General features: G+C 32.2%; 1 protein-coding gene across 2 annotated transcripts in view; it reads left to right on the top strand.

Annotated features, from left to right (window-relative positions):
- Mmrn1 (multimerin 1) overlaps positions 1-11,896 on the top strand; it is a 52,861-nt gene extending 40,965 nt beyond the window's left edge. Inside the window, exons 7-8 of one of the 2 annotated variants that reach the window (XM_076864794.2) lie at positions 9,773-9,919; positions 11,138-11,896. In XM_076864794.2, coding sequence (XP_076720909.2) covers positions 9,773-9,919; positions 11,138-11,559 — 569 coding nt within the window. In that variant the 3' untranslated portion in view covers positions 11,560-11,896. Of the gene's footprint in view, positions 1-9,766; positions 9,920-11,137 lie in introns of both variants that reach the window. The other variant, XM_076864793.2, reaches the window with a different exon arrangement.
- Positions 11,897-13,411: the final 1,515 nt, after the last annotated feature.

The raw sequence follows: 13,411 nt of genomic DNA, 5'->3' as shown, positions 1-13,411 counted from the left end.
GGAATCGGCTGGTCACCGACTAAACTTTTGAAACTAAGCTCCAATATTTTCCAACTTTTCCTCTTCTACATTGTTCTCGTCAGGACTTTTGGTAAAGCAACAGAAGAGCTGACTAAATCAGGATCTTTCTTTACCAGATGTAGGAGAATGGCAACAAAGTTCAGGGTACTCATCCTCAGCACTTCCTTTTCAAACCATGCTTACATTCAGTTATGCTAATTCTGATTCCTAGTAGGCCAGTGCTGATAAGCTGTTCTGATTCAATTGCTAAATATTTGTCTTGTTTCTAAACAATATTCCAATAGACATCAAGAGGTTTTTTATTTCATTTGTGAAGATTTGTTTGTACAGCAATTGGCAGACTGGTCTCTGCAGAGAGAGTCTGGCTGCTTGCCCTTCCAAGGACAGCTAAATCCTGCCTCGGCATCATTTCTCAGTTCACTGTGGAGCATGGGCACTCAGGCTTGTGGCTCATTCATTCACTTTTTATTAACCATCTCCCTGATATGTAACAGTTTAGCTATCCTTGATATTTGTCTTGTTGCTAAACAATATTCTAATAGACATCAAGAGTTTTTTTTTTTAAATTTATCCTATTCATAATGATCCCAGTACTCTTACGAAAGATTGTTTTCTATAAAATATTTAGTAGTATACAACTTTAAAAAATCATTGTTGTGAATATAAGCAATTTTAAAAATTGTGTCAATAAATCATCAGTGTTGAAGAGAATATTAAATAAACTACTTGTTGTCCATGGCTCCCTGGGACAAGAAAAATACCTTCCCAGCTTTCTATGTAGATTTCCCTTCATATAGAAAGATGATCACAGGTGAAGAGAGAAGTCTGACACAATTAACAACCCTTTCCTGCACCTTGTCCTACAATACAATGACCAGCATATCTCAGGTGAACAGTCAGATTTCCATGCATGGGATGGACATTTTCTGATCCAAAATTTCTAATATTTAGCTTAACAAAAATGTAGCAGAATGTCAGCTTCTGTTTACGTAGTTGCTGCTTATGTTTGGATTTTTCCTAACTAAGCAAGAGTCACAGGAGTCATTTTTCTAAATTAAATTTAAAAGTACATCAAAGATTTGAAACGAAATTTGATTATTAAGTGATCTGTAAATTGAATATAATGAATAGATGTTTTTCTATTGGTCATTAACTGCATTATTTATTTTAAATCGTGCACAATGGTATTATTTCATGTTGTATTGATTATCATACCATAGTTAATTAACAATCCTGCTAGAAATATTTTATAATTTTAAGCAAGTGATAAAACTATAATTTGTTTGTAGACTTAATTTTAAGAGACTTCAGCACAAAGACCGTGTTGGAAAACTCTGGGCATGGTGAGATAAACCAAGGGAAAACTATTTGACCTTAGAACTGGAAACAGGATCAGAGTTAGGGCAACAATAACCTTTAAAGGGTAGCTGGAAAGAGAGAATATTGGGGAGGAACAGAGATAAGAGAATAAGCAAATCTTATATGAATATTAACATCCAATTTTGATTTCCAGATTTTTCACAGTGAATTAGAAGTTATAAAAAATATTCAATATCCCAAATAATTTTCTGAATAATGATAATACTTCAAAACTACCCTTCAAATGTTAAAACTACCTTTTAAACATAAATTAAACTCATTGAATTTGTTGTCAGCTAACAAATTATTGAACATTTATTATAACCCAAGAAATTTGCTTGAAAAATATCAAACTGCAGATTTAATTCAAGAAAAGTTTTGTAAAACACCTTACTAGATTGAAGATGCAATAGAGGTACAGTAATTTTTTAAAGTGTGTCACATTAGTGCATAGTATTGTGTTAAAACATTTATTTATATGCACAAATAAATAAATAAATAAGAAAAATAAAATCACAGATTTGTGCCATTAAGAAAAAAGCCTCATATTTAAGTTATTTTTGGCTTGGGATTGAAATAATTTATCTTTAGAATTATTTATATTTAAAAATTATAGCAATCATAATTGTCCATTTCAGTTCAACAATAATTTAAGTGCCAAATGGAATCAGGTACTATTTTTCATGCCTTGAATGTACCACAATATATATTTTTTAAAAATTTTGATCTCCTAGAGTTCACTTTCTATCAAGGATAGAGAGAGGAAACAAATCCACAATAAATAAGTGGACAAATAGTATGCTAAAAGTTGACAGATGCTATGCATGAAAGAAATGCAGAGAAAAGTAAGAGAAATCAGAGTATTATGGGATGTGTTTGGGTATGTTGGAAGTAGGTAGCATTATTAAATTAGACGGTAAGATTGGCTTCATTTGTTGGAAAAAATAGTGAACTCTGTAAGGAATACATAGTGCTGTATGTATTTCTCTGTAAGGAAATGATAATAAGATGAAATAGCAAGGATCTGGCTCAGAAAGCCTTGTAATTTTGTTCTAGAAAATGTTGATAGTTCTGAGCTCCATAGTGCATACCTGTAATCAGAGTGATGCTGGAGGCTAAGGCAAAAGGATAGCAAATTCAAGGCTAGCCTCAGAAATTTTGCAAGACCCTGTCTGGAAATAAAAAATAAAAAGGGCTGTGTATGTAACTCAATGCACCTCTGGGTTCAGCCCAATACCCTCCCAACACACACACACACACACACACACACACACACAACAACAACAACAACAACAACAAAAGAAAGAAAGAAAAGAAGAAGTTGAGAGTGAAAGGTTCCTCTACAGAGCTTTTTTTCTCCCCTTTGCCCTATCTAAAGTTTCTCATTCCTCCCATTCTCCTCCCGCCCCCATTAAGGATCAGCATTCATATACTAGAGAAAACATTTGGCCTTTGTTTTGGGGATTGCCTTACTTCAACAAGCATGATATTCTCCATCTCCATCCATTTACCTGCAAATGCTGTGATTTTATTCTCTTTTAATGCTGAGTAATATTCCATTATGTATATATACCACACTTTCTTTATTCATTTATCTAATTAAGGTCATCGAGGCTGGTTCCACAATTTAGCTATTGTGAATTGTGTTGCTATAAACATTGATGCAGCTATGTCACTGTAATATGCTGATTTTAAGTCCCTTGGGTATAGACTGAGGAGTGGGATAGCTGGATCAAATGGTGGTTCCATTCCAAGTTTTCCAAGGAATCTCCATACTGCTTTCCATATTGACTGCACTAATTTGTAGTCCCATCAGCAATATATGAATGTATCTTTTTTTCCCACACCCCTGCCAACACTTATTGTTGTTTGTATTTTTAATAGCTGCCATTCTGACTAGAGCAAGATAAAAATCTTAGAGTAGTTTTGATTTGAATTTCCCCTCTCTTCCCCTCCCTCCCCTTTGTTCTATCTAGGGTTTTTCTAATCCTCCCAAACCCCATTATGAATTAGCATCCGTATATCAAAGAAAAAATTCTGCAATTGTTTTTTTTTGGGGGGGGGGATTGACTAACTTCAGTTAGCATTATATTATCCAACTCCATGTGTTTACCTGCAAATGATATGATTTTATTCTCTTTTAATGCTGAATAGTATTTCATTGTGTATATAGTCCCATACACCTTTGTAGGCAGATTCCACATCACTCCCAGGCACTGGTAACTGTTTTCTTACCACACATTTTTCCCATTACAAGAATATCTAATAAATGAAACAACACAGTGTCTGTAGACTTGTGAGTCTAACCTCTTCCATTTAGTGTGGTAGGTTTGAGATTACCCTTAGTGCTGCATGTATTCCATTGTAACATTGTACTACAGTTTATCTGCTGTCCTGTTGAAGGATATTTTGGATGATTCTAGTTGAGGGTATTTATGAATAAAGATGCAATAAACATTCACATACAAGTTTTTTGTATGAACATAAGTTTTGATTTCTCTTGAGTTAAAAAATAGGGGTAACAAAGCTTGGTTATAAGATAAACCCAGACTTAACTTTATAAGGAATGACAAGCCACTTAGTATTTCTATCAATAACATATGAGAGAATTCAACTTGCTGTATATTCTTGCCAGCACTTGAAATTGTCAATATCTTTTACTTTACCATTTTTAACAAGGGTGCGGCTATATTTCCTTGTGACTTTATTTTGCATTTTATTAATGACTAATGATGTTAAAAAATGTATTCAGGATTTTACCTGAGAGCGTTTTTAATGCTTTTGATTGTGGGTTTGTGACTCTGAAGAAAAAGGAGAAAACAGTTGATAATGTCAAATAAAACATTTAATTTTCTAGTTCATGGCTTAAGATCACATGATGATTGTTTAATGATAAAGGTTAAATCTTCTGGGACAGGGTTAATATATTTGGTAAAAATTGATGATAGGATTAAATGTGCTTTAAAGTGACATTTGAATGGTTGAGAAAAAAAATCCCAGGAAACAATGTCAAGAACAACAGATGTCAAATAAAAAGAACAAAAATAAAAGCTGGGTATTTGAAGTAAAAGCAATAAATATGATTGGAAATAACATTTCCATTCATTTATACATCAATGAAGAAAATATGAGTATTTAGATCAATAAATTTGAATATTTAATATGGACATAAATATTTTCATTTCTAGGAGTTGCTGGAAAGGAGAATATGAACTATTTCTAGAGTAATAGAAGAATAAATCTTATTGATAGAAACAGTTTTGATTGTTTCTATCAAATGTAAGAATGTATTCACAAATATTAGAGTTGAAGTATTTTAGAAATCATTGATTGGAATCAGTATGAAACATAAAGAAAAGTGGTAATGCTATGAGGTTGTATTACCTAGGAGCAGAGTGATGTAGTGGTTTGTATAATGCTTTCCTTCAGAGGCAAAAGGAAGGTCTTCTCACTAATCTGTTTGGTAACTCATTTCAGAGTTATGTGCCCTTTGCTACGTACGTTATTGTTCAAATGAAAAATTAAAAAGTAAGATCTTCAAGCTAAACTATAAGTAAGAAAAAAAGTAAAATGTTAAGCAAAGTTAAATAATAAATAACAATATATTATCTAACATATATGTATATTACAAAGATTATAAATATTAAGTTATATATAAAATAAATGAGGATTAAGTAGAAGAGCAGCACAGAGTGTTCTTTCATTTGTTCATGAACTCCCTGTTGAGTAAGTTCTGAACAAGCGCTGAGAAAGGCTGAGTGCATACAGTGTCAATTCAACACAGTCCCTCTTCTCATGGAGCTCAGACATTAAGCAGGTACTTACAATAAGAAACTGACAAATGTTAGCCATGGCAGAGTGCTTTGAGAATGTAAAGAGCTCTCCAATCTGTTCAAATTTAACATGAACATTTATGAATCTGAAAGTAGGATTAAGGGGAAAATACAACTAGAGTACATATTAAGGTCCAGAAAGCAAAGGCCAGAACAAATAGTGATTGATGAAATATTCCAAGACAATGGGAGAGGAATTCTAGTCATACTCAAAGCAGGGAAATGAATAGTGAAAGATTTGTCATGCTACTTGCACAAGATAGTAGAATGCTGAGTTGGTAGAACTGTTCAACTAATTGTACTTTTCTCCATCAAAGAAATTAAATGGACTGAATAGGGTTTAAGAAGTTACTGAAACCCCAGGGAGGAGGAAAGTCGTGCCTGAGCTTTCTTGAGATAATTCCATGTCTCTACAAAAACATGTCAATGATACAGCAGCAAATTCTGTGATTTTGAGAAACTGTAAAGAAGGGATAGAGTCGGGTAAAAGTGTGGTCATCTACTCTATCTTTTGTTAACTTCTTTATTCTTCTTTAAAAAGTCTTTAAACTTTCTATATGAAAGTTTTGTGATAATCAGTAGTGACAGCAGGTACTCACAATAAAAATATGACAAATGTTAGCCACGGCAGGGTGCTTTGAGAATGTAAAGAGCTCTCCAATCTGTTCAAATTTCACATGAACATTTATGAATTTGAGAGTAGGATTAAGATAAAAGTACAACTAAAATGAATATTAAGGTCCTATTTAAGAAACAGAGGTAAACCCTGACCTCAAAAAAGCTCACAATCAATTGGATGAAGAACATATGAGCAAAAACACTATCAAACTAACAGTAACTATGATACTTATTATGAGTATCATATAATAATCAGTTCAATGAGAAAACTTATCCAGAGCATCATGCAATAATTGAGAGAATTAAAATAAAACTCTAGCAGCAGGAATGAGGAAAGATGTCAGAAATGATGCTTTATTGGATTGTAATTTTTGTTATCATCTCAGGAACAAATACTTATTAAGTATTAATCTGTACAGGAGATATTAATAAAGGTATCTGACCACTTTTAAGTATTTTAACAATAAAATGGAAAATGTGAATCAGAAGATGCACAAAATCTAGACAATCTATAACTAATTTTTTCCCTCTGTTCAAATACAGGTCTGTTCAAGTCTTTGGCTCGCTTTTTTTCTTTCTTTTAATTTTATTTTTTATTTTATTGAATTTTTTAAAAAAATGATTAGCAAGTGGAATGCATTACAACTCTTATTACACATATACAGCACAATTTTTTATATCTCTGGTTGTATATAAAGTATATTGACTCCAATTCGTGTCTTCATACATGTACTTTGGGTAGTGATGTCTATCCCATTTGTGTAACATATTGCAGACAACTTCAACTGGCAAATCACTGCCAATGAAGTTTACTTGTCTTTTATAAGGTGCTGTACTTGACAGTGATTCATGAAACACTTTTATTAATGATTTGGATTAACACAATGCAACATAAAATCGGAGATGATAAAATGCTGGGAGGAGTGTCTAAAACATTTCTTTACCGAATAAAACAATGAGTCATGTCTGTGCACAGAAATGACAACTCAAGTATAAAAAAATTTAATTGTTATCTGTAATAACTGTAAATGTATGTTTAAATGAATGACATAAATATGGGACTTTGGAGCCTTTCAATAACATCAGAACATAGACTTGTTATGACAAAGTATGATACCGATGCAAAAATAATGAACACCTAATACATAGTTTGCATTGACAGGAGATATAAAGTCATTTTAGTAAGGTACTTAGCAATTATTGCCAAAGCCTGCACTGCTTAGATTTTGTTGGCATAATAAGTCGAGTACAAAACGCCAAGGGCATTGCTTAACTAAAATGTGGATTATTTTGGCTGGGATTTACAGAACAGCAATAACATAAAATAGCAAGAAAGGCAAAGAAAGTAACTTAAAACAGCAGTAGAAGCAGGTGCAGCCAGGCGAATGAGGCATTCCCTACAGATGATCAGTAGGTACCAAGAGAGATGTGGGAGAAGGCAAATTGTGCTCTCGAGAAGTTTGGGATACTATATCAATAGGAGAAAATGCAGGCCCTCATACTAAAGTGGACCCTCATCCAGATAAATGACACTAAAAACAGGTCAGAGGGAAAAAAAGATAAAATAACAGTCTCTGAATTGCTAAAAGAACAAAAGAAAGGCAAGACACCATTCCAGGAGGTAATGCAACATAAAGAGGAGAAAAATAGAATACTCATTCTGGACATTAAATAGAAGTCAAAAACTTTTGACCTGAAGAATCAGAGTAGCAAAGCTATGCAGAGCAATGCATTGTTTCTAGTTTTTTGAATTCTCCCTAGAACGGATTTGGTCATTCATGAATAGGCTGTGTTTACAGAGGACAGTAACTTTTTCTCATCTGGGAAAATGAGAATTATAGAGTTGATCAAATTGCATAACTACAGTGTTTCCCCAATCCTACTGCACAGTTGATCCCTTCCCCGTGAAACACATAACTGAGCACTCTCCTTTGAATCAGTAATGGTACTAGATTCAGAGAATGTAACAACAAATGGAGCAGTGCTTTGTGCTGTGAAGAACTCACATTTCTACAGGTAATGGAGAATCACTGATGTGATTTATGCTTTTGGGGCATGGTGTACTGGGGATTGAACCCAGGTGCTTTATACTGTGGCTGAATAGCCAAAACCCCATTTTCTTATCTTTTATTTTGAGACAAAATGTCCCTAAGTTGCTTAGGGTCTCACTAAATTGCTGAGGCTGGCCTCAAACTTGGGATCTTCCTGCCTCAGCCTCCTGAGTTACTGGAATTAAAAGGTGTGCATCATCAGGGTCAGCTACACTTTTCTTGATGAGGGAAGTAGTTTATAGACCATTGCAGAGAATATATCAATATAATTCAAATTAGTTTCTAGTTACATATTATATTTTCTTTGCAAAAAAATCTTAATAATATAAGAATATAGTTTGAATACATTTTATAAGAATTTAATATAAGCAGATAGGAAACAAAATGTATTAAAAATGTTTATATATCTCACTTCATGAAAAAAAATCAAATAAAGAAAATAATCCCCAATTTAAAAAAACATCAAGAAACACATAATTGGAAATGAGTGAATTGTAAACTTATTTACATTGTTGCCACAAGGTGGTGGTGTAGTGTAAATATGGCAAGAAGGGTAATGATTCTTCCAGCATTTTCCCAGCATTTACTTAATTATATATCATGTATTATGCTCTAACCATATTTATAATTTGAAGCTTTATAAATAAAGGGAATTAGTCTATGTGCAAAATACAAATGGTAATTTGCTGATGTTGGTAAACCAAATGTGTTGGGGGATCTACCTCATTCTTTAACTGCTATGTAATATTTCTTAGCGGGCATATGTCACAATTCATTTAATCAGTTCTGAATTACTGCTTATTTAGTTGTCTTTAAATTTTTCACTAATGAAAATAATGCCATAGAGAACACCTTTTTAAAATTATCTTTATATACATAGACAAGTAGATCTCTTTCTGCCAGAAGAAATTTCTGGCTCAAAGTCAATATGATCAAATTGTTCTATTAAAAGGTCAAATCATTTAAGTTCAAAACCAACATTGTATAAGAAGTTTCATATTTTCTCTTTTGAAATATGAAATAATATTATCATGGTAAATTTTATTATTACTTGATTAGTAGCAAATTGAATGTGTTTTAAAACTTTTGGTAAAATTTTGCAGTTTTTGTGCAGTGACTTATCTGCTCATACCATTTGCTCATTTTTCACTTTATTTTTCAGGGAACTGTGTTCTATTTCAATTAGATTTATCAGAGCTTGTCATATGTTATTAGATATTAGTCATTAGATTATGTCTATTAAAATATTGTCTCTTAATTTTCCCCTTATCATTGAACTTTTGACAACTTTCATTTAAAATTAGTTTTAATTCTTTCGTAATCAAATGTGGAAATTTTTTCTTATAGCATCTGGGTTTTTTTGTTTTGAAAGAGTTTTCTAGAATTTAAAAAAACTTATAAAGATGCTCTCCTTTATTTGATTGTAATATAATCAAAGGTTTTTTTTAAATAAAAATATAGTTTTTTGTACTTGTAGAATTTGCATTTTTATCATTATCCAATAATCTTAATATTATGTATTGAGCAGATATTTTTTGTTCTTCAGTGATTTGCACCATTACCTTTATCCCATACCAGTTCCAATTATAAATGATCTGTCTAGGTAATAATACTCTCTATCACAGTTGATCAAAATCTTAACATTTTCACACAAGTAAATTCAGTAGATAAAAGAATTATTCCTACTTCACAAAAAGGAAGAAAAAGGTCAGAGCTAAGTGATTTGCATGGAGTCCCATTACTACATTGGCAGGAGATCTGTGCCTAGGAACCTGGTTTTTAAATTGCAAATTCAGCGTTTTGCCTATTCTTTTTCAAACTATGATTTGAGATGAATAGGAAAATAGAGTCACTTTATTCTCTTTTATCATGATTCTTTTTCAGTCACAGAGGAGTATTCAGGCTGTAGCAGATTCCCATGCCAGAATGGGGGCACGTGTATAAGTGGGAGAATGAGCTATACCTGTGCCTGCCGGCACCCTTTCACTGGTGACAACTGCACTATCAAGCTGATGCAAGAAAATGCTTTAACTCCAGGTAAAAGAGTCTGCATCCTTAGATTTGCTCAATGTCAGATATGGAAACATATTCTGAAAATATTTGCAAAAGAATATTAAGTTGATCTATTCTGGATTCACGTGAGGATTAATTACTTTTCTGTCGGAAACTTATTGAATAACGTACCTGATTTACAAGTAGAATGTCTTTATGTCAGGAAAATTTATATTTGCAGGAACTTTTTGACATTTTTGTGTTGGTATTCTAGAGGCATTGTATCGAAAGTCCTACCCCCATCAGTTTTTCTCTCTTGTGCATATTAAGAGAAAATGCAGACGTACATATCTGACAGGTATAAACTCTCCTGGAACAAGTTGTTAAAGAAACACCTTTGAGTCATGTCAGATATGGTCATTTAAATGAAGTTTTAACATGTGCTTGGCAGTATGTTTTCCATGAGGGTTGAGCTAGCTGCCATTCTGATGACATGGGGATTATTGGAACATGCTTAAATGTATGGAATAAAACAAGATGCCTTTTTTCATCATGTCATTTGATAAGCATTAGTTGCTTTACATTTACTTTAATAGTACATTTCTGGTTTTATACAAGAAAATATGTGCGGCATTTAAATTATATTATCTTTAATAGAAGCAAAAAAAAAACCATTTCAAATAGGGCTTTATTTAAATATGCTGCATACCGAAGAATAAATTTTTTAGCCTGTTTTTTTTTTAACTGAGCCTTTGTATGTACATTTGGCATTAATTACACAGAAAATTTCTTTTGTCTCCTTCCCTATAGTGAATATGACTTCATTTAGTTTCTGTTTTAGCCTCTAGAAACAGTTTGACAAGGTGCTGGAAAAATTGTTTCTACTTGATGTCAGCTTCAATTCTTGCAAGGGACTTTAAAACATTCTGGCATACCATAATAATCATAGAGTGCTTTGAATTCCTTTATCTCTGGGGAGATCAAAGAAATATGCAAATTAAACTTTGAGGCATTTGTATGAGAAAGATAACAAATGTTATTTTCCTCTATCCTGATCTAAATGGAGAAACTGAGGCTCTATAAAACGAAATGATTTAGGGTAATTCAGTCAAGAGAAGAGGCAGACATTCAGGAACATAACCATTGTTAAAGTTGCTTCTGTAAGGCTTTTTGTAGCTAAGACAAAATGATAATGATATGAGAAAAAAACAAAACAAGATACAAACATGAAAATTAACTCTTGCCATTTTTTTTCTATAATAGATTTTTCCAAAGGATCTTATAGATATGCACCAATGGTGGCCTTCTTTGCATCTCATACATATGGAATGACTACACCTGGCCCTATCCTGTTTAATAATCTGGATGTCAATTATGGAGCTTCATATAACCCAAGAACTGGAAGATTCAGAATTCCATATCTTGGGGTGTATGTTTTCAAATATACCATTGAGTCATTTAGTGCTCATATCTCTGGATTTTTAGTGGTTGATGGAGTAGACAAGCTTGCGTTTGAGGCTGAAAATATTAACAGTGAAATACACTGTGACAGAGTTTTGACTGGAGATGCCTTATTAGAATTAAATTATGGGCAGGAAGTGTGGTTGCGACTTGTTAAAGGAACAATTCCAGCCAAGTTTCCCCCAGTTACCACATTTAGTGGTTACTTGTTATATCGTACATAAGCTAGTATGAAAGATACTATCAACTTCACTGAGAAACAGTAAGTGATTTTATTATCTTTGTATGAACATCTCATCTATCTGGGATTTTCTACACTAAACAAAAACCAACTTTCTTTCTAAACTTAGTAAAGCTATATGTTTGTTTATTTTACAAAATGATCTCAGTATACCTGCTTGTGGAGGTGTTCTTGCTCCTGAAGAAACTTAGCGGCACAGAGAAGAGCATCTGTTAGCCCAACTAACTATTCCTACTTTTTTCCTTGATTTTAAGTCATTTCAATGTATTGTACAATGATAATCATACAATATTTGCAGTCATGGTACCCTTAATTTTTGTTACATTCTGTGTATATAAATATATAATAAACATTTCCTGATTTAATAAACTCAAATAAATTACTAAAAGACAAAACTTGCTTTTTAAATTTTTTTTTATTGTTTACTATTGAAGTGAACTATTTAATATATTTAAATGTTCATTCATCCTCAATTTGGAATAGTTAGAAGCATGAAATGAAATAAGTTTAACTATTGTTTCCTTCCTATAATTAATGGATAAAATAATAATTGATACATATGGGATATTTCCACCTATTTCTAAGGATACATAAGTGGATTATATATCTACCTCCATCATATAACATCTGTAGTGAAAAAAAATAAAATCATTTTATAATAAGTATCCTATTACAATACATACAGATCTGCCTCTATTCTTATAAAGGGTAATACTGTAAAATGCTATGGATTATGGCATGTTCACTATGCCTTGGTTATTTTCTAAACAATTTACATTTCATGTCTAGTTGATTTCTCACAATAATTCATATAAGATGGTACTATCATTATTTTAATGGCATAAAATATCAAGCATAAAGAGATTAAGAAATGGACCAAGCCCATAGCCCACCCACTGAAGCAATATCTTAACTGAGTTCATGTCTTCCCCATTGCCTCCCCCATTTGTCCCAAAATTTATTTAATAAACCCTTATCAATGAACATTTAGGTTGTCTAAAATTTTTACTATAAGAAATTGTTCTAGTAAAATGCTTAAAAAATTTTGCCTTTTATAATTAGCAAAGGATTTCAGAAGAATATATTTTCTTAAGTAGTAGTAAAAATAATAATAAAAAACAATTGTCATGGCCAGCATTTTTCATGAATTAATTTATTTTATGTTCACTATAACTCTATGAATTATACATCAATGTGAAATACATATTGCATGTTATTATCCTCTTTATGGCCCTGAGGAACAGAGGCACATAAAAGCAAATATTTTTTTCCAATATTACATTAAATGATGTAGAATTTCAGGAACAAAGGACTAGCAATTTATTATTTTGATAGATACTACCAAATTACCCTAAAAATATGTCTCCACAATCTGCGGTCATAAAAAATATATATAAAAAGATTCTTTATGCCCCATACATCCAAAACTCACAATTTTTAAATATTTGCAGTCTTTAAGATAAAAAAAATTATCTCCATATAACAGAAACTTAAATTAAAAAAAAAATTTGCTTAAACTGGAATGAATACCTCAATACAAAGACTTGTACACAAATGTTCATAGTAATTTTGTTAGAGCCCAAAACTGGGATTTGCCCACATGCTTTTAACAACAGATAATGAAGCAAACTTTCATTTATCCATGCAACAGAGCACTATCAAGTAATAAACAGAGAATGAACACACTGAAATACCTATGAATTTTACAATAATGATGCAGAAGTTTACAAACTGCAGTCTAACAAATCTTGAATAATCCTGCAAGTAGACTATTATCCTTGAGAATGTCCCATGTTGAGACAGAATAGCTAGGGCTTTGTATCCCACTCAGGCTC

The sequence above is a fragment of the Callospermophilus lateralis genome, chromosome 8 (genome assembly GCF_048772815.1).
Source record: "Callospermophilus lateralis isolate mCalLat2 chromosome 8, mCalLat2.hap1, whole genome shotgun sequence".
In the NCBI taxonomy this organism is placed as follows: Eukaryota; Metazoa; Chordata; class Mammalia; order Rodentia; family Sciuridae; genus Callospermophilus; species Callospermophilus lateralis.
Note: the sequence above shows the minus strand (reverse complement) of the source record. Positions and strands in the feature narration are given on the sequence as shown.